The 27,997-nt window shown below is 43.5% G+C and overlaps 1 protein-coding gene across 4 annotated transcripts in view; it reads left to right on the top strand.

Moving 5' to 3' along the window:
- The window catches only part of LOC310761157 (phospholipid-transporting ATPase VA-like), a 99,772-nt gene that overhangs the window by 55,046 nt on the left and 16,729 nt on the right, over nt 1-27,997 (top strand). For all 4 annotated transcript variants that reach the window (XM_083610858.1, XM_083610857.1, XM_083610855.1 and 1 more), the window contains one exon: nt 18,194-18,398. In XM_083610858.1, the coding sequence (XP_083466984.1) occupies nt 18,194-18,398 (205 nt within the window). The remainder of the gene's footprint in view (nt 1-18,193; nt 18,399-27,997) is intronic.

The raw sequence follows: 27,997 nt of genomic DNA, 5'->3' as shown, positions 1-27,997 counted from the left end.
CTGCAGTTTATGCACTTCAGTGGAAGCAGGATAATCTTCTCTACAGATTTACTTTAGAAGGAGTGAGTGAGAGGGAAAATGCCTAGCAGCTTCTGCACCTGGCAGTGGCCTAATTCTCAGTGAGACAAAAAATAAAGGGGGAGGAAAGCAACACAACGCTATCAGTTTGATTCCACCTCTCTTTCAGGTACTTCCCAACCATGATCAATGCGTGACTGGAAGCTCCGTCCTTGTTCTTGCCTGGCAATCCCCAGGGTTGCCGCAAGAGCTGTTTTGAGTGTGTTTTGCTAACAATAACCGAGACCTCAGAGTACTATATAACCACAGAGATGCTGTTCTATCAACTGTCAAAAAGGAAGTGGTCTAAGTAGTCATGAAGGGTGAAGGCTGCTGAGCAGCTCACCAGACTGTCTATTAAAATGCAAACTGGCCTGTAAATACCTAAAATGTTTTGACAGACTTTGGGCTAGTGTGCTAATCCAGCTGTCGTGCTGGACCACCGGCCTGGTACGTTAAGAATGCACACAAATTCTCCATGGATAAAACAACATAAGTTTTCTAAATTGTGAATGCATGGCTTTCATGAGCACATGGGCTAACCTCACATTTTAAAATTAGGACTGCAAATCTTTAGCACTGACATACGTAAGCCCTGCTTTCCTGTACAGTGGTACCTCGGGTTAAGAACTTAATTCGTTCTGGAGGTCCGCTCTTAACCCAAAACTGTTCTTAACCTGAGGTACCACTTTAGCTAATGGGGCCTCCCGCTGCCGCCATGCGATTTCTGTTCTCATCCTGAAGCAAAGTTCTTAACCCGAGGTACTATTTCTGGGTTAGCAGAGTCTGTAACCTGAAGCGTCCGTAACCTGAAGCGTCTGTAACCCGAGGTACCACTGTAATGGTTCTTTCTTTCTTTCTTTCTTTCTTTCTTTCTTTCTTTCTTTCTTTCGTGAAACAGAGCCAAGGTTTTCTGTCCAGTGCAATTTTTTCCTCTTTAACACACAAGCTGGAATAAAGCGAACAGTGGAAAAACTGATACCAAAGGCAAATGCTGCTGTCATTAACATCCCAAAATGTGTTGCCTGACCACAAGACGCAACGTTTTTATTTTTATGGATGATGGCAAAAAAGGAATGGCCAGCCCTTTTCTGTCCTCCTTTCTTTTCCTTCACATGTGTGCTTCGTTGATCTACATGCATTCTTAATTATAATGCCATTATCAAAAACACTGGACTCAATTCTTTCTGGCTTTGCCGCAGAATTTCGAGGAGATGCCAGGGAGTCAGCAGATATTGCTGCTTTGAATCAACAGTTGCAGAAACATTGCTACTCTCTCCTTTCCCCAAGTAATAGAAAGTTCACAGCAACATATGCTGGGTGGGTGGTTTATGTAAAGCCACGGCACATAACTTCATGGTGTCATTCATAATCCTGATTTAAAATCTGGGGTCTCAAACTTTTGGGGGCCCACATTTGGGATTTTGAGAGAGTGCCATGGGCACCAGCGTCTTGGTTTCTCCCCACACACCCCTGACGGAAAGTTTGGATATGAGCACATGTGCACACACACTTTCCAAAGGTTGGTACAAGTTGGATCCAGTGGAATTAAAACAGATGCTCTTGATTTTGTATGGTTTTACACAGGGTTCCTTAAAAGAAAAGCTACCATCAAATTGAAGCTTCGAGGGATATACTTCATAGTAAGCATCCCAGATCTGGTGCCAGCACCACAAAAACATTGGCCCAAGACATGCAATGTCATAGATCGTCATAAGTTTTACACAGGGTGACAACCAAACCCATCAGCAGAGGACACAGGTGTCATCTTTGGTTTGATGGCTGTTTTGAGTGGATCCCTTGTAAAAAAACACACACATGAGGAACCATAAAAACCCAAGGTTTTACACCATGTTATCAGATCCATTAGTGCAGGCTTCCTGAACCTCAGCCCTCCAGATGTTTTGAGACTACAATTCCCATCATCCCTGACCACTGGTCCTGCTAGCTAGGCATCATGGGAGTTGTAGGCCAAAAACATCTGGAGGGCCGAGTTTGAGGAAGCCTGCATTAGTGTATATATATGGTTCAGCCATCTGTTATTTGATGGTGGTTTGGGGGGAAGTTGAGCAAATGCAAGAGGAGTCATTTCACTGGATCAAAGGTGGGTGGGATCCCTTCCCCCTCTCTCCTTTGTCTCTCTTGTGACACCACTCCCCATGCCACCCCCAGCTACTCTGTTTTCACACACCCCAACCTTCCAGATAATTCCCTTTTCTTTCCTACTCTCTCTGTGGACCTTGAAAAAGCTCATAAAGTTGAGAAGAAGAAGAAGAAGTAGGAAAGAGAGATGCACTCTTCCCACTTCCTCTTTCACCTTTCGGTGCTTATCAAGGTTGACGTTTTCAGCTCAGATATAATTCAGGTGCTGATGTAAGCCAGTGAGTTATGATCACAGATGAATGATACTGTATAATAGAAAGAAAAGCACATAAACCTGGAAGTTCTGGGGACACAGCTTCACAAGCATTCTTGATTCTCCACCTTCCCTTTTGCTCTCTGCATCTTAAAGGACGGCTTTCTGCAACGGGGAAGCTGTCTGTACTAGTGGAGACTCCCATGCATTCTGTCAGTAATAATTTTTATTAGTTTTCAATTACAGTAATCCAATAATAGCCTCATTATAACAATGCCAAATTATAATACAATTACTAATACCAATCATTCAGTTGGGCACAGTTTCCTATGCTCCTAGTGGGCGATTTCCATCCTTTGTGTAGGAAACGGCATGAAGTTTGAAGCACGACGTAGAAATAAAGAGCTTTTGGAGTGATGTTGCAATACATGTGAACATATTGTGTGTGATCATTATCTAGCTGAGCAAGATAAGCACTCCGCGAATGTTTATCTGACCAACGAGGAAGAGATACCACAATGATAGTACTTCCTTGCCTTTGTGGTTTGTGGTGGCTGGGTTTATGAGCTTTTTAAATGCTGAACCTGTTGCTGTTACCACCACTAAGAGCTGCCTTGCTACTGGCAGACAAGTGTTTAGACTTGTACTCAAACCCTTCCATGTATATACTTGTGCAATCAGCCATTTTAGTCTCTCCTCACTCAGGCTACTAACAAGGACTTAACTACAGCCAGAGTAAGGTGATTAACAGAATGTGTTTATCAGTCTTTATATGAATCAGGGATAGAGATTCCAACAAAACATTAGGAATAGCTTTCTGATGGTAAGAATTGTTCAACAGTGGAAAGGACTCCCTCAGAAGGTGATGGGGTCTCCATTATTGGAGGTTTCTAATGGCCATCTGTCAGGGTTTCTTTAGCTGTGAGTCCTGCATTGCAGTGGGTTGGACTAGATGCCCCTATGATTCTGTGCACTGATGTTGCTATATAAATAAACATTGATAATAAGGATAAGATACCAAATTCATAACGTAGCCTGCAAAGCATTTTCCTTAAGGCAGATAATTGCCTTCGATAATGCAACACGTCAGATAGATGATGATTACAAACCTTAATAAAGTCATGGGCATAGTATTAAATATTTAGTGACCAGGCTCTTGGCTTTTAAAGCTTGGTTAAAGAAAAATGGTTTTTGAAAGACACAATCCTCTTTTTGTGCATCTGAACAATAGTTTTTTAAAAACTCGCTTCAATGGACCTGTGCATGAATTGTCCCTGATAGCAATGAGAACCAACACAGTAACTGCTCAACTATTTGGGGTGAGGGTTGTGGGGTTTGTTTGTTTGTCTGTCTGTCTGTCTGTCTGTCTGTCTGTCTGTCTGTTTGTTTGAGGGGGGAAGGATTGGTGCCTAAGAGCAAAATTAGCGCTCATATAGCCAACCTGATTTGCAAAATCCGTTTTCACCCGCAAGTATGGACTGTCATGGGTGAGATAACTTTCAAAGTTTCTGTCTGAAAGCCCCATCCCTTGCCCAACAGCCCCACTTTGAAGAATATCAGATTTTAATACAGGCTAGAACTGTGTTGTAAGAGAAACAGAGTTAAGCAATAACCTGGGGATTATAGGATTTATAATCCAGCTACATCTGAAGGATGCTGCAGCAGCTAACCTTGATACTGATACTTGTCAGAGTCTAGTTGTTTGGTTTTTATTTACGGACTTAGTGCTTTATGAGTAAAAAAATTGAGGTGCCAGTTCTCATACATTGATAAAAGGGCCGTGGGTGCCAGCACAAAATGGCTTCTGTGACTAGTTCTTGTTGTTTGTCTCCCAGTGCCCCTGATTGGGGGGAACGGCAGGATATGAAAAATAACAAGTAAATAAATATTAATATTGCATCACCCAATGTGCATTTGGGGGTGCATAGTTGCTGAAGTAATGTGTAGTTCTGCCTTATAACAAGCCTTCGTCTTCTCCTTCCACTCCACTCCCCCCCCACACACAAAAACAGTGTGGAAAAAAACAACTTTAGACTTTCAGCTGCTCTTGATAGCAGTGTGTAGCTGCAGGCTATTTATGTTGCCTTCACATTAGTATTCTTGTGGTATTGGGACAAGCAGTGATCTATAAAGTTAAGGACAGGCGCCATAACCCTCTGACAGCAGTTAAATCTGGAAGAGAGAAATTACAACACACTTTTATATGTCACGGTTACTGTATATTTAAAGCTTGGAACAAAATATTGCAGATTCACCAGTCTGGAATAAATGTTTCGGCCCCTTCTTTCTTTCTTAGCATTTTTGGGTGGACTGAAAAGCACTTTTTAAAAGTATTTCTTCTCTTGGTTTATGTAATCCTACATCACAGCTTCTGAAAATAGCCGTGAGTGACTTAAATACATTTAAATACTCACAGCCCATAGTAGGGCTGGGCAACATCTGGTTTTCAACATTGTGATATATCGCCAGCTAAACATCACAATACAGTCGTGCCTTGGTTTTCGAACAGCTTAGTTCTCGAACGTTTTGGCTTCCAAACGCCACAAACCCAGAAGTGACTGTTTCGGTTTGTGAACTGTTTTTGGAAGCTGAACGTCCAATGGGGCTTCTGCGCCTTCCGATTGGCTGCAGAAGCTTCCTGCAGCCAATCAGAAGCTGCACCTTGGTTTCCAAACATTTTGGAAGTCTAACGGACTTCTGGAACGGATTCCGTTCAACTTCCAAGGTACGACTGTATACTAATATATTACAATGTCTGAAATAAGCTATAGAGAGGCATTGGCTGGCTTCATGGTTTTTCCCGCATGGTGATTTTTGCTGGCGCATGCTCTTGTGATTTGCTGCCCCTCTGCATGAGGCAGGGGATTGCTGAGCTGGCAGAGTTAAGAGGGGCTGCAGGAATCAAGAGAAGTGTTGGCTGCGCTACATTCCCCCCCCCCCACACACACACTGTGATTTTTGCATAAAACACACACACACACATGTCATACCCTGGGTTACAGATGCTTCAGGTTGCGTTTTTTCAGGTTGCGGACCCCCGAAACCCGGAAGTACCTGAACAGGTTACTTCCAGGTTTCGGCGGTCGCGCATGCGAGGAAGTGCTAAATCATGCTTTGCACATGCGCAGAAGCGCCGAACCGCAACCCACACGTGCGCAGATGCGGGTTGCGAACGCTGCAGGTTATGAACGTGCATCCCGCACGCATCACGTTCACAACCCAAGCGTCCACTGTATATTATGATTTGTGATTTGCCAGGTCAAAAATTATGAAACCGATACCATGATATGGATATCATGGATAACCAGTTTTGGACCATATATCGCCCAGCCCTAGCCCACAGACTTGTCTCTTGTTTGTTAAAAAAGGGTGCTCATGACCAGGAAGGCTCAATAAAGCTTGAGGATGCCTCAGATCATCTGAATTTCCCAAAGGTTATTCTTTTGTTAGAGAGCATCTATAATGGCTAATATCTGTAACTGACTAGGTGACATTTCCTAAAACGCCAAAAGAAGTTGTTTACTGTCTGGCACTGAGCCTGGAAGCAGGGAGAAAATCAGTAGTTGTGTTTCAGTAAAAGTCTCTACCTTTTACTTCTTAATTTTTTTCATGTTCAAGGATAATGCCAAGATGATCTTCATATGTTAAGCAATATAAAATGTTGCAAGTTGCTCTGGGTGAAAGATGTTTTCTTTTCAGATGCTTTATCCCATCCCGATTCTCTCTCTCCACTGTTCCAATAGTTTTTTTTCAAGGGCTGTACAATGAGTCCCTTGGCTGACAAATGGGAAAAAAGCGTTAAGAAAATAATTCCAGGCATCTAGCATTTTGTAAAAGCGAACAATTGTGTTATTTCATCCAAGACAAGGTAGTTAGTTTTGTAAATTGTACCTCCCGCTCCCCACACCCGAAGCAAAAAGACAGCAAATTCTTTCCTTTATAAATCTAAAAAAAACAACAACTGAGTCACTCAGGTTTCTTAGGTGTGAATTCTCAGATCAAATTGAAGTCAGCTGGCTTTACAAAAGGAAAATTAGCACTTTCAGAGACTCAGAAAGCCATTTAATAGCGCGTTTAAGCCTTATTATTCCTACACACACCTTGTTCGCTTGATAGGTTAAATGTAAATTAACACCAAATTGCTTATCTTCTTTCCCTGTGGTTAATACCCAGGTATTTCTGAACAATGAAAAAAAGGATTTCTTTAAAAACACTCTCATTTTAATACTGATACAAGAAATGGATGCAGTAACTTTAGTCTTATATAGTCATCCTGCTTTTTAATAAACTTTTTTTTTCCCTTGGCAAGTCTTTTATCTGATTAGAAAACCGATTCAGCCTTCTCCGATGAATCATGCATTCAGAGCACGTTGCAGTTTGTGTTGGAATAGAGAAATACACTTGACATGATGTAAATTTCTGAAGCTATAACTTCCTCTACACATTCCTCCTGAAAAGCCACAGCCCTGTTTCCCCCCAGCTTTTCCCACAGGCCTGGAGTCGAGAACTATTTTAGTATATGGTAGCCAGGAAATGTAATGAGCATGTCATGGCCACTTCTAGGAGCCCTATCAGGCATTACTGGGATGAATTTGTTGGTTTACAGGAGTCCAGTCGGGGGAAGCAGTGTAAGAGTTCAGGAATATCGGCCACACCGACCTTTGCTATTTAAAGACGTGTTTCAGAACACTGGAGATCAAAGAAAAGTCCCATGGACGGTTTTCACAATGAGGGGAAGTCAACAATGGGGCACCCATAGAACTCTATTGGGACTAGTGTTTATTTTATTTATTAATAGCTGATCTCGAGTTAGAAGGCGACAATGGGGAGTGATCTTTGTTTTGTTCTTTAAAGGTAATGAAGCGCCTGAAAGTCTTTGTATTGGCGCAAGTTTGGATGGATTGGATAGTGTGCCACATTGGTTTTTTAAAAAAAAATGGATTTTGTGGCTGTGGACATGGTTGGGAATCTGAGGTGAGTTACCCCCGCAGCGGAAGTTGTCCCCAGTTCCAGTCACCACACAGAGTTTACTGTTGCAGAGGATAAGGCTTCAGTAATACAGTTCCGGATGTTGATATATACAGCTAGCTTGTAGGCGTTGCAGTTATAGATACAGACAAGTAGAAAGTATTTCTGTTGCTCCAGCAATTTAAGATGTAGCAGAGTCCGACTCTTCTCAAGACTGACACAGCACAAGACCTTGAACCTATTGAGCTGACATGCCATAATCATATATATAGTCAGCACTGGGCCATTGCCATAGCAACTGGCTTAGCTTACCTAGCACCCATTGTCTTATTTCATCCATGGGGTGATTTAAGCTCATGAAGGAGCTTTCTCCATGACCAGTTCCTCTAACACACATGACCCTCCCCTCAGATTTTAATCCAGGTTGGTAAAGAATGGACAGATCCTGTGCTGGAGTTGTTAAGAGTATTGACCTGGGAGGCCAGGGTTCAAACCCCCACTCAGCCGTGAAGGTCACTGTGGATTTTGGGCCACTCACTTCCTCTCAGCCTAACCTACCTCGCAGGGTTTTTATGAGGATGAAGTGAGGGAAAACCATGTGTGCTGACTTGAGCTCCTCTGAAGAAAGGTGGGGTATATATTCAATAAACACTCTTCCCGCCCTGTCCCTAACCAGATCCCAAACTCTCTCAAACTCTGTGCCATGCCCCTACCCAATCACCCCATTTATCTTATTGCTGCTGTTGCTTTGATGGCGGAGGCAAGGGGACGGGAAGCAACGGAAGGAAGTCTCACATCTAATTTGTGCCTAGTGAAATGAAGTTTTCCAAAGGGCTTTGCAAACATTGCAGTAGCTCCTGGAGAAATTGCATTTCCTGGCACCAGCAGGGAAAGACACCTCTCTCCCGCTAGCCGCCATTTGCCATCAAGGTGAGAGGGGTTTGGGGGACTGCTGAGTTTGTGGGAAGGAAGGGGTTTAATGGGCTCAGTCTAAATTCATTTTGGCTTGGAAATAAGCCAATCCGTTTCCTGGTTTGGGTGGAGAAATAGCTTGGCTTATTTCTGAGCTAACCAGATTAAATCAAGGGGGAGATTACTCATCGCCAGCATCAAACAGGATAAAGGAATAACATTAATAGAGGGAGATCACACCCACACACACCTTTACCAGTGTAAATAATTACCTTTACTTTCAGTAATCCTACCTCTTGAAATAATAGAGTGAACGTTTTATTCTGGAATAGCGATGGGGTTACAGAATCGTGTCTATGTGTCCGTTTGAAAATTTTGGATTTTTAAAAAAGTGACCCTGAAAGTGTGGCTTAATGTGCAAGTGAAAATATAAGTTGTGTTCTTTTTCTTTGCATTATCGTCATCATCATTACTATTTGCTCCCAAGCTGATTTCAACTTAATTGTAGGGAACTGTAGGATACAGTTCATTTAATGCCCCAGTACTGATATTTTATTAAGAGTAAGCCCCATTTATTCGCGTGGAACTTACTTCCTAATAAATGTGCCTAGGATTTAAGTCTAATGATTTTCTCTTACCCCTTTCCTGTGAACTGCCCTGAGACCTCTGGGTATAGGGCGGTATACAAATTTAAATAAATAACAATATTTATATGAGTTGAGTTTAAGATATGGAGTGTTTCAAGCAAAGCCTTTGTTGATTTTTATTTATTACACCGTTAAATTCTTCAGAGGTTGTTTTTCTGGCTGCAGTTTTAATTTCTGAAGGCCACCAGTGCTGGTATTTACCTCCCTTGGGTGAAAGAACAAAGCATTTTGCCTCTTTTGAAAGGAAGGCCAGTGCTGCTTCAAAAGATATCAAACAGGCAGTGGTTGGGTGGGGTTCAGGAACCTACTTGCACTTTGATTTTGAAGGGTGTCAGAGTCTTCTACGTGCCACTGAGGACCTGCTGAATAATGTGCTGGCGCATTATATTCAATGGAGTTCTGTGATAACAAGAGAGTGGTTCTTCCTATATGTTGCTAAGCTCTTTGGATAGTCAGATTTCTCCCTCTCCCTCTCTCCCTCCCTCCCTCCCTCTCTCTCTCTTGTTTAAACCTTGAGATTTACAAAGCCTAAAACCAAAGCCCACCGTAAACTAAAATCAGGCTCTCATCTTTTATAGTACCCGAACACTGCAGAGAAGTACTTTAGGAGTGCTAAAAGCGAAATCCTAGTCAGCTCTTGAATTCTGAAGAATGTGCACATCTTCACTTCCAAATGAGTGATGAAGGCCAGTCAAGACAGCCTCACAATAGAATCAATTAGCTCAGTCAGCCAGGGCAGAAATTAATGTCTAGAACTTCTCTTTCTGTCTCTATTGTCCCTTGCTTTTATGATTGCGGGTTCATTTAACAGCGTTCAGGGTGACTGAAGAGAAAAGAATTGTAGCATACAAAGAACACACTTCAAAGCAAAGTTAGCCAACACGGTGCTCTCCAGATGGAATTGGACCACAACTCCCATCATGCTTGGCCATATAGGCCATGCTGGCCAGGACTGATGGGAATTGACGTACCAACAATATTGGCTGGGTGGGTAGCCTGTGGCCTTTCAGATGTTGCTGCGCTCCCAACTCCCATCCTCCTTAGCCACCATAGCCAATTGCCATGGATGATGGGAGTTGTAGTCTAGCAACATCTGGAGGGCAATGTTCTCCCCACCTCTGCTTTGAACTATGTTCCATTGAAACAAGCTGACTTCCTAACCTGTGGTTTGAAGCCGGCTTACTTCAGCTAAGCATAGCGAAGACTAACCACAGTTTGCCCACGTTCAGACATCATGTTAAGCTGTGGTTTGTCTCAAGCTTCTGAACTACTCTCAGCTAAACCGGAAGAGATGTGGGAAGGGAGACATGTAAGCTCTGTGCACCCAATAAGAAGCAGCTGTTTATTCCTGAGTCCAAACCAAGCCAAAGTATGTTTGCAATGAGTGTGTGTGTGTGTGTGTGTGTGTGTATACCAATGGTTGCTGTGACTTTTCCTGATTAGTATAAACGTTTGTGTATGTGTCACCGTCATCGCTACTCTGCAATGTCCAAAGAAGCTGTGAGTAGATAGCTGAGCCTTCCTCTTGTTTTGGCATGTGGTCGGTTTAATGAGTCTTTAGATTCCGGTACTATTTTCACTTGTGTGAAGGCATCCCCGGGTACTTCCTGCTGCAAGCAGTGCCTGATTGTGACAGCTACCAAACATGCAGGAATTTAAAAAGTCAGTTCGGCGGAAGCGTAGTGCTATGTGTGGAATATTGCTCAGCATGTAATATTTAAAACAATGGACTGCTCAAGGCAGCGTCTGTCATAGATGTTGCATTCACACTAATGCAGTTTTTATGTGGGTCGTAGGATAGCACTGCTGCAGTCATCCAGATTCCCCGCCCTCAGGTTGCTCCCAGGTAACCTGTTTATTTAGCCTTCATCCTCATTTTCCCCTGCTGTTTAATGAGCATCCATTCAGGTTGGTTTGTTTGTTTGTTTGTGGCACTGCATCAAAGCAAATGCTATTCCACCCATTCCAGGGCATTTTCCTGTCACTTTCCTTATTGCAGAAAGTCTGTTGTTTGGGGGAAGTGGATTGTTGTGCAAGAGCTCCAAATCAGTGCTAATTGTGCAATCTGAATTTCCCGGTCTGTGATTGAATCCCACCCGAAAATAGTGGCACTCTGGAAGTGCCCTGAGTATTGGCAACATTCCGGGGTACAGGAATTGGTATCGCAATACATACACTCGTGAAAATTGATTGGCATAATTTGGAGACCGTTCCATCCTTGGCCAAAAAAATGCCCTTTCGTTCAGTGCTTTTAGTGTAGGGTGTTGTGAAAAGGGTATTAAAATGTGCTAACTGTGCTTTAAAAAAAAAAAGAAATGGCACCCAAAGAGCAGATTGGACAAGTTCTTCTTTCTTGCCCTTAAAATGTGATGTCTCACTCTTCTTATTTAAAAATAAAATAAAAATCTTTAAATGCCTGGGAATAGCACACTCATTGCTTCTGAATTGCCTCCTTTTCTTTGTTCTCTGAATTTTATTTATTTTAGAGATTTACACTCTGCAGTTCAAGAACTTCTTAGGGTGAAATGACTTTGAGGAAGCCCAACCATGTATTTATTCAGTAGAGGCCACAGCTCTAGCAACGAACATGAACCAATGTACATAGCTGCCATCAAGTGCATGGACAGTATGTGGACCTATGTGCCACATCCTTGGAGTTCCTGTCTATCTACTGATTTGCAGAGACAGAGTTGATGCAAACTGAGCCTCCACACGATCCCTGTATGTCCAGGTGGTGCCTATCTCTTGAGCCACATTGGTTCTCAGTGGAGTTACGACTGTGGAAATAGACTCCCTCCAATGCGGAATTGATTGTGCGGCGGTCTGTTTCACAACGACTTCCCTTCACACAAATTACCCGGTGCGCAAGGGATGGTGCACATGCGCCCATGCGCTCTACATGTGACTACCATCAGGTGTGGGACAGTATATCTTCACAAGCCATTTACTTCAAAAGCTGTTTCATTCCATGTTTCATTCATACGAAACATGAAACGAGCCCTGCTGGGCCAGTTTATCTAGTCCAGTGTTTTGTTTGCTACGGTGCCCAGCCAGATGTCTCTGGGAAGCTCCAAAAAAGAGATAATCAGGTTTATGATCAAAGCCCAAGGAGCACTTTTGCTAGTTATCTTCAGCCCTGCTCTGGATCCAGTTGTGCAGTATTCTTCTTTCCTTATTTGGCAAAGTGTGCTCCACATTTCCTCTTGCAGCTGTCCTTTTAATGCCACTGCTACTGCAAAAAAAAATTTTAATGGCCCACGATTTGCAAACATACTAATTTAACCTGAGAATAGCGGAAAATATTATTGTTTTGCTGTTTTGTTTTACTTATTTGCTTGTTTTTATCCTGTATTTTATTCTGTGAACCGCCCTGAAATCCTATGATGAAGGGCAGTACAGTGGTACCTCTGGTTACATACTTAATTCGTTCCGGAGGTCCGTTCTTAACCTGAAACTGTTCTTAACCTGAAGCACCACTTTAGCTAATGGGGCCTCCCCTTGCTGCCGTGCTGCCAGAGCACGATTTCTGTTCTCATCCTGAAGCAAAGTTCTTAACCCGAGGCACTATTTCTGGATTAGCAGAGTCTGTAACCTGAAGCGTATGTAACCCGAGGTACCACTGTACCGGGTATATAAATCTAATGAATACAATATTTTATATGGTGCACACAGCTCTTTGCTAAGTGGTGCTGTCAGCATCTGCTTCTGAAATCGCCCACTACGCTGTGCCTCTCTCCTCCCATTGGCTCTTGCATCCAAGAATGAGAACCAATAGCTGGGATGCAAGGCCAGGTGTGTCCTGAATCTGGGAGGAAACTGAGAGCTACAGTGTAAGAACATAAGAACTCTGCTGCATCCTACCAAAGGCCCAGCTAGCTCAGCAGCCCATTTCCCACCAGATGCCAACCAGATGCCAAAGGGAAGCTCACACACAACATGAACACAACAGCCCTTTCCCACTCCTGTTCCCCTGCAACTGAAGTTCAGAGCACTGTTCGAAAGTAGCCAGTGCCAGACGCATTTAGCACGTAGCTGTCAATCACTTGCGACCAAGTAAAGTAAAGATGCATGGGTGCCAGGATGGTGCCTGACATCTCCACCATCTGAAGGTGCATGTCTGGGGATCCTTGGACCTTGATAGTTTTCACACTAATACCCCATCCTGCAGAATTCTGTATTTTATCCACACAATCAGAATGAATTTCGGGAACTGAAATGCTTTTTCTGTGCAGCCTAAACCAGAACCAGGAGCAGTCGCCATTAAGAAAAAGAATTAGGCATTTCCCAATATTTATGTAGGGACTGTCCCTGGATCAAGTGCCTTTTTTTCTTTTAAGTTGTCAGAGTTCTTAACCCAGCTCCAGGTTAGCCAGATGTTAAAGTGAGAATCAATCACAGCCAGTCCATCGTTTGAAAAATAAGACTTTAGAGCCGTCTTGCCCCCAGAAGGCGACTTTGGTGACTGTAACCTTGGTTTAAGGAGCCATTTGGTGCCTAGCTCATATATCCAAGTTTCTAACACTGGTTCAGAGGCGCGCTGGCACTGATCCTGGAGGGAGGATGCAGCCATTATGACATGTAACTGTTGGCAGGCTTCTCCTCCATGAACTTCTCTAACCTGCTTTCAGAGCTGCCGTGAGTTGGTGGACATCGCCAAACCCTGTGGGAACAGGTTCCAAGGTTTATCTGTGTGCCGTGTCAGCGATGGGGAACCGGCAGCCCTCCAGAAGTTGCTGGACTCCAACTCCCATCATCCCTGATGGTTGTACATCCTGGGTGGGCTGATGGGAATCGTAGTCTGACAGCCCCTGGAGGGCCCAGAGGTGTCCTACCCCTGCGCCATTATGGGAATAAGCACTTCTTGTTGTCTTGTCTGCATACTGTGCTATTCAGCTTTGTTGTGTGACCCTCAGTTCTAGTATCAGAAGAAGAAAGGGAGAAAAACTTCTCTATCCATTGCATTGTAGTCAGCCTGGCTAAGCTACGCCAGATCAACGTTTTACTTAACTACCCCTGCTTTCTCTTTCTTTCTGATGCCCCATTCCACTTTTATAGCTTTCCTTTCAGTTTCTGGCAATGGGCATTCAAGGCTGCACTTTCCTGCACATCCTCTTCCCCATCCTTCAGTGAAGGATGTCACGGAGCTGTAACTCTGAAAGGTATGGTCAGTGAAGTCCTGTGGTGAGCCTGGTGGTCAACAAAAGAGGTTCAAAGACTCTCTCAAGGCAAATCTTTAAAAATGTAGTTTAAACACCAACAACTGGGAAACACAGGTCTGCGAGCACTCCAGTTGGAGAACAGTCTTTACCAAAGGTGTCATGGGCTTTGAAGACGCTCAAACTCAGGATGAAACGGAGAAACGTGCTAAGAGGAAGGCACGCTTGATCAACTCCTGCCTGGAAACGTATGTCTCCACTGTGGAAGGACATGTGGATCCAGAATTGGCCTCCACAATCACTTATGGACTCACTTTTAAAACTGTGTTTATGGAAGACAATCTTACTCAGCTACAAGTGATCGCCAAAGAAGAAGAAGAAGGTACAGCAAGGTTGCCAGGTTGGCCAATAAGGGGAGCTCTCAAACTCCTATACAGGCGAACTGTAGGCAAATGTAGTCTTACAGTTCCCAAGGGCAAATTGTGCTCCTTGTTTTAACCCAGGTGTACCCTGGGTAGGCAAAGTTGGGAGAAAGGAAGTGGCATGTGGTGGTTCTTTTAACACTCTTTATTTTTTTAAAAAAAGCACAGAATGTGCAAAAGCTGCACAGAGGCAGTGAATGGATTGCAGAGCAGATGTGGCGAGAACATAAAAGACCTAAGAATATCATTTTCCCATACTAGATCTGTGTCTGCATTTTTAGCAGAATGCCCACAGTGACTCTGGCTTTGTGATTTATGCTGCAGCACATTATAACGGTATATTTTTGGCTACCTCGACTACGTTTCGCGTCCACAGAGTTATTCACATTTTGTCCTTATAAGGAATAATGATTCATAACCAGAGGAATCAGGAGCTATTTTATACTGGAACTTTTTTATATCTTCTTAGGAAAATCCTACTCTCTTAGGTATTTCCTAAGGATGTTACCACATCACTTTGCTTGTTATTTGGGTGGAAATGTATGTTGTTGTTTTTATTGCCATGTCGCTCTGAATTTCCCTGATCCTTATCTGTCCTGGACCATGCCGCAGGCCAGGAGTTGTGCTTCCACAACTAGACTCTATCATAACTCAGATGGGGAACAGTAATTTGATACTAGAGAGATTCACCTCTGTTGACTGAGTTGTGGCTGTTCTCAACAATGGTGGAAAGATTGGGGGGGGGGGAATCTGGGACTCACTGTCCTCTGCTATTGTTTGCTTTGGGCTGCTCTCTCTCTCTCTCTTAGGTCTTGGAGGAGCAAAAGTTAAGTGAGGTCTTTCAGCCTTTCTTAGCTTCCTTTGTTAGATATTTGAAGCTACAATAGAGCTAGCTTCTACAACAGGGCTTGAAAATTGTGACTCGCATCATCCCTGACCAGGGTTGATGGAAACTGGAAGCCAACAACCTCTGGAAGGCACTAGGGCTGGGCCATGTATTGTCCGAAACTGGTTTGAAGTCCCTATCGTGATGTTGCTTTCATAATTTTTGACCTGGCAATATATCACAAATCATGGTGTGTGGTTGTGCAATGCAAAAATCACAATGTGGGAAAAACCGTGAAGCCAACCAATGCTTTTCTTGATTTTTATAGTCCCTGTTAATTCTGCCAACTCCTCATGCAAGGGGCAGTGAATCGAAAGAGTAGGCACTGGCAAAAATTGCAATGCAGGGAAAACCGTGAAACCAATCAATGCCTCAATGTAGCTCCATCTAGACATTGTGATGTATTGGTATCACAGTGTTTAGCTGGTGGTATCTCACAGTGTTGAAAACCAGGTATCATCCTAGAAGGTGCACAGGTTCCCCATTAGTGCCTTGCATTAATGCCTTCCTTTCTATATGTGTCTTTTTTGTGCTTAAAAGAAAACAATTGAAAATTCTGCTCCCACGTAAATCAATTCTGTGCCAGCAAATGTTCAGTTATGCTACTTGTAGACGTTACTATGCAAATAGTGTTGGAGCCGGGACCTTTGCTAAGTATCTCTGTGGAGCACTGAAACTCCACCCCACAACCATCTGGAATCCTCCAGTTGCTGGGATTAGCTAGGCATTGTTTAGATTCTTTCAAGTCTGTCTCTGCAGCCATACGGGCTAGAATCTAGAATCGTGCTATTTGAAAAGGAATGCTGAGCTTCTCAGGACCCTGAATGCTGTGCCTAGTACTTACATTCCATGCCTTTTCTACACCTCTGCAGAACCACAGGATATGCTCAGAACTGGAATGTGTGTTTGGCAGCTGCTTCTTATTTAGAAACATGCCAAAGCGCTAGGCTGAAATATGTTCCTTGGTTCCTCGCATCTCCTCTATTAATCTTTCTCTCCTGTGTGCTTTCGCTGAAATATATGCATATAAATCAGTTCAGGAAACATGCCTCTTCCTCTTCATGCTGTGCCTGTCATGGTGCTTTGCCTTAGATATTTTTTTGTACTGGGACATAAAGTCTCAACTCCACACCTCCAACTTAACTGCTTTATCAGTAGGCTTCCAAGATTCTTCCTGAGTGTCAGCTGTGTTGTAAGTCAGCGTAGTGGCCAAGTAAATTATGGATAGCTTTTTCTTTTTTCTTTAAGTTCATAAAACTATAGATGGGAGAGTCAGGAAACTGGTGTCTCACTCCTGAAACCCGCTCCACTGACTTGCAACAGCACGATCACATTGTGCTGTGCATTCCCCATGCTGTATATTTCTTTGGAAATTTGCTTTTCTGAGCTCTCTGTAGTTGAACTGACCCAGTACAATTGAGCTTACAGACGTTTCAGAAACGAGGCAGCTGGTACAAACCTAATGGCATGTGCTTCCTGCCAACGCTTCCTCATTTGCCTTCAGCCCATGTTTGGTACACCTGTCTCAGAGTGCAGAAGGAGCTGGATTTTAGTTCTGGAGCTTTCGGGGTGAATGCAGTCTAAACAAAGTATAGCACACCCTCAAGGGGCATGGTGTGTGTGCAACTGGCTAATGGATGGACTTGGACTTACCCAAGTGACAGATCTCAGGGTTCATGTTGAAAGAGAGGTTAAAGCCTTAAAATGTCTTATCCAAGGAGCTTCCTGAGCAGCAGCCATAAAGTAAAAAAATGTGGTGGTCAGGTAAAGTAGAATTAGAAACCTGAAGCCAAAGAACTGGCTAGGTTAGTTCGGAACAGGGTTTGCGCTTCAGTGTTCAAATCCTTTCCTCTGCCTTTTGTCCCTCGTGGCCGTTTAGGATTCCGTGTCACAAAGCTGAAGTATCAATGTAAAAAGGTAAAGGGACCCCTGACCATTAGGTCCAGTCGTGACCGACTCTGGGGTTGCGGCGCTCATCTTGCTTTACTGGCCAAGGGAGCCGGCGTACAGCTTCCGGGTCATGTGGCCAGCATGACTAAGCCTCTTCTCGCGAACCAGAGCAGCGCATGGAAACGCCGTTTACCTTCCCGCTGGAGCGGTACCTATTTATCTACTTGCACTTTGACGTGCTTTCGAATTGCTGGATGCCTCAACTGGCAGAGTTCTTGCTTCTGTGCAACTCTCCAAAAGCACAGGAGGCCTCCCAAGGTCTAGAGTTGGTGTCTGTATGCGGCTTGGGTTCCCACGTTTACATTTTTCAAACGTGTTCCTTACATAGTCTCTTTTCCTGCTTTGCTCCACCTTTCATGCAGCTACTCTGCCTGTGGGCATTCTGTGCTTTAGGTTCTTTCTCTCTGAGACCTGTCCCAACATTCTAGCTCTTTAGCTACCTTTCCCCCATTTCTTACTTCCATAGTGCCTGTGTGATTTTTTTTTAAAAAAATTATTAATATAAATTCTCATTTTAAAAAAAACACATATAACAAAAGTTTTCAATACGCATCACTTGGTCCATTACCTTCTGTAGCAGACATAACAGTTTTAATCCCAAACTGACAAGCAACCCTCCTCACAGAAGTTGGAGTTCGAACATTTTCGATGTGCTTCGTTCCTTGGGTATTGGTGTGTCTGTGAACCAATTGGTGTGAGAGGCTTCACTGCCACATGCACAACGCAACACAGATGGAAGTTTGCCCATGTAACAAGTTGTAGTCTCTCAGGAGCTTTTGCCAGCTAGGCTGTACTTAGAAAACATTTCAATGCATTTCTTGTAAACATTTCTTGGCCAGGATTGAAAGGAAATACACCACCAGATACTGGAAAGAAGTGAAAGTCGGAGATTTCATCCAGCTGCGTTGTAATGAAATCATCCCTGCTGATATCTTGCTGCTTTCTTCGAGTGACCCCGACGGTCTGTGCCACATTGAAACCGCTAATCTGGATGGGGAGACCAACTTGAAGCAGAGACAAGTTGTAAGAGGATTTTTAGAGCTGGTAAGTTTACATATATTTTATATTGCTCTTTAACTGGTTTTTGGTAGTGTTTTTTAAAAAAATGTTATATTGCTGTTCTTTTTAAACTGTGCGCTGCTTGGAGATTTTTGACATACAGTGGTACCTCGGGTTACATACGCTTCAGGTTACATACGCTTCAGGTTACAGACTCTGCTAACCCAGAAATATTACCTCAGGTTACGAAATTTGCTTCAGGATGAGAACAGAAATTGCGTGGCAGCAGCGGAAGGCCCCATTAGCTAAAGTGGTGCTTCAGGTTAAGAACAGTTTCAGGTTAAGAACGGAGTTCTTAACCCGAGGTACCACTGTATTAAGTGGTGTAGAAACGCTTTTTAATGAAAAGAATGTTTAATTTCATTCAGTGCCTTAAAATAAATGCTGCTTGTCAGTTGCTGGAAACCACAGGAGGGGAAAGTATGTTCTTGTGCTTGAATCCTGCCTTCCTTTGAGAACAGGAAGTTGGACTGGATAGGCCATTGGCTCCATCTAGCAGGCGATTCTTTCGTTCTTGCCTTCTCCATTCTTGCCAGTGTTACAGAGCAAGAACTACTTGTTCCAGCAAGCTTGATGTTCTAACTCCCATCAGCCCCAAACGTAAGAGCTTGCTGGATCATGCCAATGACCCACCTGGTCCAGCCCCCTGTTCCCACAGTACAAGCATAGGCAAACTCCGGCCCTCCAGATGTTTGGGACTACAATTCCCATCATCCCTAGCTAACAGGACCAGTGGTCAGGGATGATGGGAATTGTAGTCCCAAACACCTGGAGGGCTGGAGTTTGCCTATGCCTGCCATAGTAGCTAGCCAGATGCTCACAAGAAGCCGGAAAGCAAGACCTGAGCGCAACAGCACTCAGCCCATTAAAGAGCCAGAGATTCCCCATCCTGGATTTAGACCATCCTGACATGCAGAGGAGGAGGAGTTTGGATTTGATATCCCGCTTTATCACTACCCTAAGGAGTCTCAAAGCAGCTAACAATCTCCTTTTCCCTTCCTCCCCTGCAACAAACGCTCTGTGAGGTGAGTGAGGCTGAGAAACTTCAGAGAAGTGTGACTGGCCCAAGGTCACCCAGCAGTTGTATGTGGAGGAGCGGAGACGCGAACCCGGTTCACCAGATTACAAGTCCACTGCTCTGAACCACTACACCACACTGGCTCTGCAGGGCAATACTATGCATATCTATTCAGAAGTAAGTCTCATTGAGTGGCATGGGGCTTCTAAGCTAGCGTGCATAGGTTGTCTTCATGTGCTGCCAAGGCAGCATGCACAAAACACACACACCCATGGCATTAACCTGGTCTTAAGGCATTGAGAAATCTTGACAGTCCCTATAAACAACGCCTGAGAGTCTCGTCCAAGCATTAAAAACGACTCCACCTTGCTTTCATGGATTTATGCCCATTTCTTGTGACAAAGCCTCTAGGGTTTCTGTTTGTTTTGGTTGATAAAATATTTACTTTGTACGGATTGTGGGGCTCTGAGGTCTCCTGGAAGCTGGATTAGGAAATCCCACCATCGAGCTACGTGGAGGCATGCAGACACTGCATATCTGTGGCCGTGTTCAGCTCTCTTTTTCGCAGATCAGGACCACAGCTCAAAGAAAACAGAATTGCAGATTCAAAGAATTGTAGAGTTGGAAGGGACCCAAGGGTCATCTAGCCCAACCCCCTGCAATGCAGGAATCTCCGCTAAAGCATCCATGACAGATGGCCATCCAACCTCTGCTGAAAAACCTCCAAGGAAGGAGTTGTCCACCACCTCTCGTGGCAGCCTGTTCCACTGTTGACCAGCTTTTACTGTCAGAACATTTTTCTGTATGTTTTGTCAGAATTCCCTTTCTTTTTTTTTTTATAAATAATTTTTATTAATTTCCAATACAAATATACAATTCTGCCAAGTTTTCACAAATTTGGTTCTTTTTAGACTTCCTTCGGCTTCACTGACAATCATCCATATTTATCTCTCAATTTACGCATTCCTCTGTTTATATTCCTCCTTTCTTGTATCTTGAAGCTATTAGTCGTAGTCTTACGCTCCAGACTAGCGTTCGAAACTCCCATTGTTCTAGGCGCATTTTGCAACAGGGAATTTCATCAGCGTGAGCAGTCTCTGAGCTCTGGGCGCAGTAAAGCGCCTAAGATTTCAGATTAAAACTGCAGAGTGGAAGGAGGAGATTTTTCTGCCTCCTCACTTCCAGCTACTCTCTGAAGACTGGAGAAGAGACCCTCTTAAGACTATTAGGAGGGTGGGCAAGAGAAGGACTAGACCATGTGAAAAATGAACATAATGTTTTAGCTGCAGTTCATTCATTTTCAGCTTTGAATTCTTGTTATTTTAAAAAAAGGTGCCTAAACATTCTGTTGTTGCGCCCATAACCTGGGATAAAGGTTTCATTTAGCTCCTAGCTTCTGTATCTCAGTTTTTAACAGTGCTCCAGAGCAGGAGAAAACAAGCTTATTCCCTCTTCCACGTGACAGCCCCTTGAAGAAGGCTATCATATCTCCTCTCAGTCTCCTCTTTTTCTTAACACGAGGTCAGAAGGTTTCCACGGGAGCACACTAGATCAGCAGCTGAATATCGGGAAAGAGCCATTATGCTGCTTACGTGGCCGCAACTTGCTTTGGCGAACATCACAGACCCAGGAATGTTGTTTCACGAGGAAACAAAAGAATCTCTTATGCTGCGTCCTATAGCAGTCATGTTTGGTCACATGGCCTATCACAAGTCAAGGGGCAGCGTGGTTTTTAGAAGAACCCCCCATTTAAGATATCAAAGAGTTTGTCACAGGGCTGCTGCATGCATTACACTCGAAGGGCAACAGCTCAAGTGCTTAGGAAACTATTAAACTGTTAGCCCTTGTCTCTAATGTTTTCAAGAGAGAGATGACCCTTCAATCAGGTTAATAAGCACTTCCGAGAGTCACTGGAGCTTACAGGTCTGAGCAGGGAATGCAATATATATTTACGTATTTGGCCAAGCAGTTATAAATATTAAAACTTTCAGTTGTATCTAGAATTACATAGATGCAATCGGATTGATTCGTAAGAACGCAGCCAGCCAGAGGGAGCATCTCTCTCTCCTCACCTTCCTGCCACTTGGAAGGCAGCAGACAGCGATCTCACTGACCCCTGGAGTTGTGAACACTGTTCATTACATCTGTCCAGGTCATATATTCTGAAACTGTTATTGTGATGTAGACTAGAAACCGGTTTTGGACGAGGCATTGATACATTGCCCAGCTCTATTTCATATAATAGAAGGGGAAGAAATGGAGGCAGTGAGAGATTTACTTTCTTGGGCTCCATGATCACTGCAGATGGTGACAGCAGCCACGAAATTAGAAGACGCCTGCTTCTTGGAAGAAAAGCAATGACAAACCCAGACAGCATCTTAAAAAGCAGAGACATCACCTTGCTGACAAAGGTCCATATAGTTAAAGCTATGGTTTTTCCAGTAGTGACGTATGGAAGTGAGAGCTGGACCATAAAGAAGGCTGATCACCGAAGAATTGATGCTTTTGAATTATGGTGCTGGAGGAGACTCTTGAGAGTCCCATGGACTGCAAGAAGATCAAACCTATCTATTCTGAAGGAAATCAGCCCTGAGTACTCACTGGAAGGACAGATCGTGAAGCTGAGGCTCCAATATTTTGGCCACCTCATGAGAAGAGAAGACTCCCTGGAAAAGACCCTGATGTTGGGAAAGATGGAGGGCACAAGGAGTAAGGGACAACAGAGGACGAGATGGTTGGATGGTGTTCTCGAAGCTACCAGCATGAGTTTGACCAAACTGCGGGAAGCAGTGGAAGACAGGAGTGCCTGGCGTGCTCTGGTCCATGGGGTCACGAAGAGTCGGACACGACTAAACGACTAAACAACAACCAGGATCCATACTGGCAGTAGGTAGTTGGGCTGCCTCAACACTGTCATTCTACCAAGTTTCAACGTCACCCTTATTGCTAGTTTTGTCTTTTTCAGAATTGGCCTCCCTCTGGCTGAGGATTTTTCATACACCAAACCAATTTAACACATGTGCATACACACACAAGTGTGTGGAGCTTAAGGATTTACTAAGCCCAAAATCTGAAGAAGTACATCACCTAATCAGCAGCGCCTTTACTGGCAGCCGGAGATTATGGTCTATCTTCTAAATAGATATTTATTGTTCCGCAAGCTTACATAGTCTAAACGCAATGAATAAATGCATTTAAAAAGAGAGAGAGAGATCCAGCAGAGAGTGTGAAACCTTCCTGCAAATTGCCAGTGTCATAACATGTATAGAAAAGCTGAGTCTTGGGTAGAATGAGCGGTATTCAACAAAGTTTTACTTAAAAGACCCACTGACATTAATGAACATGCCTGGGTTAGGCCTTTGGCTGATTAATATTCTGCAGCCTTTTAAATGTGTCTGTGGGATGTGGGTGTGTTGTCATTGTTTTGCTGTTTTGTTTTAATTACTTACTTGTTTCGATACTGTGTTTTATTCTGTGAACCACCTGGAGATCTTATGATGAAGGGTGTTAAAACACATAATAAAAATATTAACAGACCTTCTTTGAGTAAAACATAGCTAAACACCGTGCAGCGCATGTTATTTATTACAGAAGGAAAGGGTGAAGTTGTAAAGACAGTCACCTGTAATGCAGCCTTTGCCATTATACTGGACCACAGGTGCTGCTGGACTACAACTCCCATCACCCCTGACTATTGGCCGTGCTGGCTGGGGCTGATGGGAATTGTAGTCCAAAACATCTGGAAGGCACCAGACTGGCAAAAGCTGCTGTGAAGCATCGAGGATTCATTAGGTGCTTGTGTAGGGATTATTTAATTTTTAGCAGAGTATGTTGCTTTCTTCTTTGTCTTTACAAGTTCGCATGCTTATCTCCAGGAGCAGGCATAGCGTAGGAACTGAAAGCTACACTCCTAAGTATACTTACTTGGAAATGGGTCCCACTGGAATCAGTAGAAACTGCTTACGAGTAAATACCATTAGGGTTGTGCTACAAGGTGGAATCCATGATCCAAGAAATCCTTGGGTTTGGGTATATATAGATATAAACATAAAGTACAATAAAAGTAGTAAGTATAACCAATATAAATGCATGCAGAAATAGAAAAATTAAAATGAAGATACAATAGGGAGGGAAACCTAAAAGCTAAGTCTTTGGTTCAAATCTCTTTGGAGGCACGAACTTAGGCAAGCAGCCCTTTCTCGTCGTGTCTCCTGTTTGTAATATAAAAAATTGTAATACTGACTTGAGTTAAAAGGCTGTTAGGATTACTGAGATTATTCAAGTTCAGTGTTTTGAACATTCAAAATGTGCTTTATGGGTTGGATCCAGACTTCAGTCCCACCAGTAGGAGCATCTCCCCACACTGTTGAGTATTATGAGGTGTTGGAGGTAGAACTGTGGGTGACGCTGTGGTCTAAACCACTGAGCCTCTTGGGCTTGCCGATCAGAAGGTTGGTGGTTCGAATCCCCATGACAGAGTGAGCTGCCATTGCTCTGTCCCAGCTCCTGCCAACCTAGCAGTTCGAAAGCACGCCAGTGCAAGTAGATAAATAGGTACCACTGCGGCGGGAAGATAAACAGTGTTTCTGTGCGCGCTGGTTTCCATCACGGTGTCCCATTGCGCCAGAAGCGGTTTAGTCATGACCCGGAAAGCTGTCTGTGGACAAACGCCAGATCCCTTGGCCTGAAGCGAGATGAGCGCCACACCCCATAGTCAAGTTTGACTGGACTTAACCGTCCAGGCGTCCTTTACCTTTTAGAACTGTGGTCTGCAGCAGGAGGGGGAAATTGGCAAAAGTCACATTCCCCCTTCCACAGTGGGATCCCACCCCTGGATCCTAAGCCTTCTACGAATGGAAGGGGCCTGTCAACAGAAGATGATGTCTGGATCCGACTCATCAAATTAAAAACATCATAACCAGTGCTTTTTTTCAGAGGGTAATCAAGGGTACACAGTACTGGCAACTCTTTCTGTTGTTGAAAAATGTGGCACTGATTGTAACAACTTCATGGTGAGCATCGGCACCTGTTTTTCTAGGAAAAAAGCACCGATCATAACCCTGCTTGTGTGTGAATGCTTTTGTCGTGTACCCTGCTGAACAGTAAGCCACAGTCTGGTCACACTGTGAAACCCAGCATACAGCCAATCATAATCATCATTCACAAAAACCAAATCAAGATGATGGGCCAATAATCAACCCAGTTTAAAAACCAGTCCCCAAGAGCTCAGGTCGGATGGCTTTGTTTGTTGTGAAGCAAATGTTATGTTTTAATGAAAAATTCCTCATTTTTCTGCAAGGGCTGGTGAGTACAGAGAAGCCATAATAGTTCCTCACAGAGAGGAAAACTACAGTGGCGTGAGGAAAAACAGTTTTCCTTCAGTAATGCGAATCCATGCTTGTTTCTGGCCTGCCTTGATTTTATCGATTCATTTGTGGAATCCTGCGGATCCAATTGTTACAGTGTGCTGCTGGGATGCTAATAAATATAGTTTCTCCGTCAGAAACAGATCTAATCTTTTTCCTAGCAAAGTTTGCTGCCTGTAATTACATGTCCCTTGTTGATACTCAACCAATGAAAGTAGTCACTGATGCCAGGCACAGTTTTAATTTCATAAACTGTACTGCCAGTTCTCCAACCTCTCAGAAAATTCCATTTGAATATATAAATATTGTGTACAACTTCGCCTGCCTGGTAGGTTTGCAAATAAGAGACCACTCAAGGAAATTGGGGAGGCGGGGGAGAGAGAGATATTATGTGCATAATTGCAGTTTAAGGATCTGATGTTCTGGAGTCCAGTCAATTTTTGAAGTGCTGTTGCTGGGGAGCTGAGTTTACAGCTCTCTTTCCTTACCTCGCCAAGAATATTTTTGGTGGGGATGGGGGGTGGGGAAGGAGCCAAAGTTCAAAAAAAACATAACAAAAAGAACCATAGTTAACAGTAGCCTTTATTTCAAGTTAGTTATGTGAGGAAATAATTAGAAATGGTTTAATTTAGCATGCACAAAATCAGCTCTGTTTTAAAACTTTTTTTAAAAAAAATTAAGAATATGAGGAGACACCCACAAGAAAAAAAAACCTAATAAAATACAGTGGTACCTCGGGTTACATACGCTTCAGCTTACAGACGCTTCAGGTGACAGACTCCGCTAACCCAGAAATAGTGCTTCAGGTTAAGAACTTTGCTTCAGGATGAGAACAGAAATCGTGCTCCGGCGGCGCGGCAGCAGTGGGAGGCCCCATTAGCTAAAGTGGTGCTTCAGGTTAAGAACAGTTTCAGGTTAAGAACGATCCTCCGGAATGAATTAAGTACTTAACCCGAGGTACCACTGTAGCCCCAGGATATAGGGCCCGTTTGCAAATACAGTTGGCATATACTGAACCTGCATCACCTACACCCAACTTTAGGCAATAATAATAATAATAATAATTATTATTATTATTATTATTATTATTATTATTATTATTATTATTTCATTCATTCCCCTCCCATCTGGCTGGGTTTCCCTAGCCACTCTGGGCAGCTTCCAGCAAAATATTAATATGGGAGGGAGCATTTGTTTGAAAGCACCGTTGTGGGGAAATCAGCTTTCCTAACAATCTAGCATGTGTCAAGGTGGGGGGAAGGGGGACCTCAAACTGTGAAGTAGCCTGCAAGTATAGCCATTTGCAAACTGTTATTAGAGGGTTCCAAAACTGAGAGAGAAAGCATTGGGAATTCTTGTGCTTGGATCCAAAGGGGTTCTCTGAAGAGACACGGGCAAGAGAGATGCTCTTTAAGAACCTTGTTCTGTGGAAGCACTGAACTGCACCACTGCACCTGCAGCCAGTTTTCATTCAAATAAACACAGGCATATATATATATATATATATATATATATATATATATATATATATGAGAGAAATGAGGGAGGTAAAGAGGACAGAGATGAATAACTAAACTTACTAAAGCTTGTTTCTATATTTTACTTATTTAATTACCTAATTCGTACCCCATTTTTCCTTCAAGAAGCTTGAGATAATGTAGGTGTTTCTCTCCATCCTCATTTTAATCTCACAACAACCCTGTGAGGTAGGTTAGTCTAAGAGATAGTCACTGCTAAACTCAGTACAGGGGTGCCAACTTGAATAAAATAATGGGGGGCAGATTAACCCCACCTTGCATAATTGATCACATGACGCAATGCATGCACACCATTTGAATGGCAATGCTCATCAACTTGGTGGGGGGTGGTCCCCTCAAATATTTTATTGGGGGGTCCCAAAGACCCCTCGGCCCCTAGGAGTTGGCACCTATGGTGCAGCGTTTCTTAAACTTGGGTTTCCAGCTGTTTTTGGACTACAACTCCCATCATCCCTAGCTAGCAGGACCAATGGTCAGGAGAGTGATGGAAATTGTAGTTTCAACACAGCTGGAGACCTAAGTTTGGGAAACACTGACCTAGTGGATGGCGATCAAAACTAGGCTTCCTAGTTCATCACTCTAACCCAGTTGCGAAAGACCTGTGGCCCTCCAGATGTGTTAAGATTCCAACAACATCTGGAAGACCACAGGTTCCCTGTGCCCACCCTAGCCATTTCACCAAACCGCTTTGAATTTAGAAATTTAATAAAAGGAGTATGTTCTTAGAAGAAGCTCATTACTAAGCTGCTAGAACCATGATCTTCAAGAGACGAGCGTTCCTTAATTAAACAATTGGTTTTATTATAATCTGCTCAATATTATATGTGTGGAAATTATTCCTTTTCAGGAACTGCACTGACTAGTTCATCTTCGGAGACCGACTCAGGTCTGACTCAGACAGTTACAGCCCACGGGGTGTTCTCCCTGCGAAGGGAAAGTCTTAAGCACTGACGTTAGGCTGTGGAAATAAGTGAAATGAGCAGCTGAATGTTCAGGGAACATGAGAACGAATTCTAATGAATAGCAGAAATTTGAAGAATGCAGACGGGATATTTATAGAGTAGAACAAGTTCAAAGACACTCATTTGGACAAGGTAGACTGTGAAGCAGTTATATGAGCGGAACCAAAATACAATAGTGTTCAATGTGACTTTTGCCTGAGTGGAGGGGCTTCGGTGAGATCAGAATGTTGCTTTGTTCGAGACCCTTCACATATTACTCACAATGAAGGGATATACTAGGGAGCAGGGCTGTGTTCCTGGCCCCATCTTCAAGCGCCCATGGGTCATGGTGGTTGTCTGCAAGGAAGAACCCAAGCACAAGCAACTGCCTAGGCCTAGGCTTCTATGCAACCTTATTCTGAAGCTAGAGCTGTTAGGCGGCTAGATGTCCGCAGTTTTGATGTCCGTGTTGAAGTGAAGGTGAAGCGGCTTGTGTGGAGCCAAAACATGAGCATGATTGCGCACCTGGCAGTGGCGGGTGGCACCTAGGGACTCCGCAGGCAGAGGGGTCTGGTGGCATGCAGCCCCCCTCAATTTTGTATCACTGGATCAAGTTGAATGAATTAACAAACCGTTTTAGCTTAAGTAAATAAGCACTTAATTGCTACTGTTCTGAATTCTGTCCTGCTATTACAGTGGTACCCCAGGTTACATATACTTC

The sequence above is a fragment of the Podarcis filfolensis genome (genome assembly GCF_964270895.1).
Source record: "Podarcis filfolensis genome assembly, chromosome: 4".
Lineage (NCBI taxonomy): Eukaryota > Metazoa > Chordata > Lepidosauria > Squamata > Lacertidae > Podarcis > Podarcis filfolensis.
The sequence above is the reverse complement of the archived record's forward strand: the minus strand, read 5'-3'. Positions and strand labels throughout refer to the sequence as shown.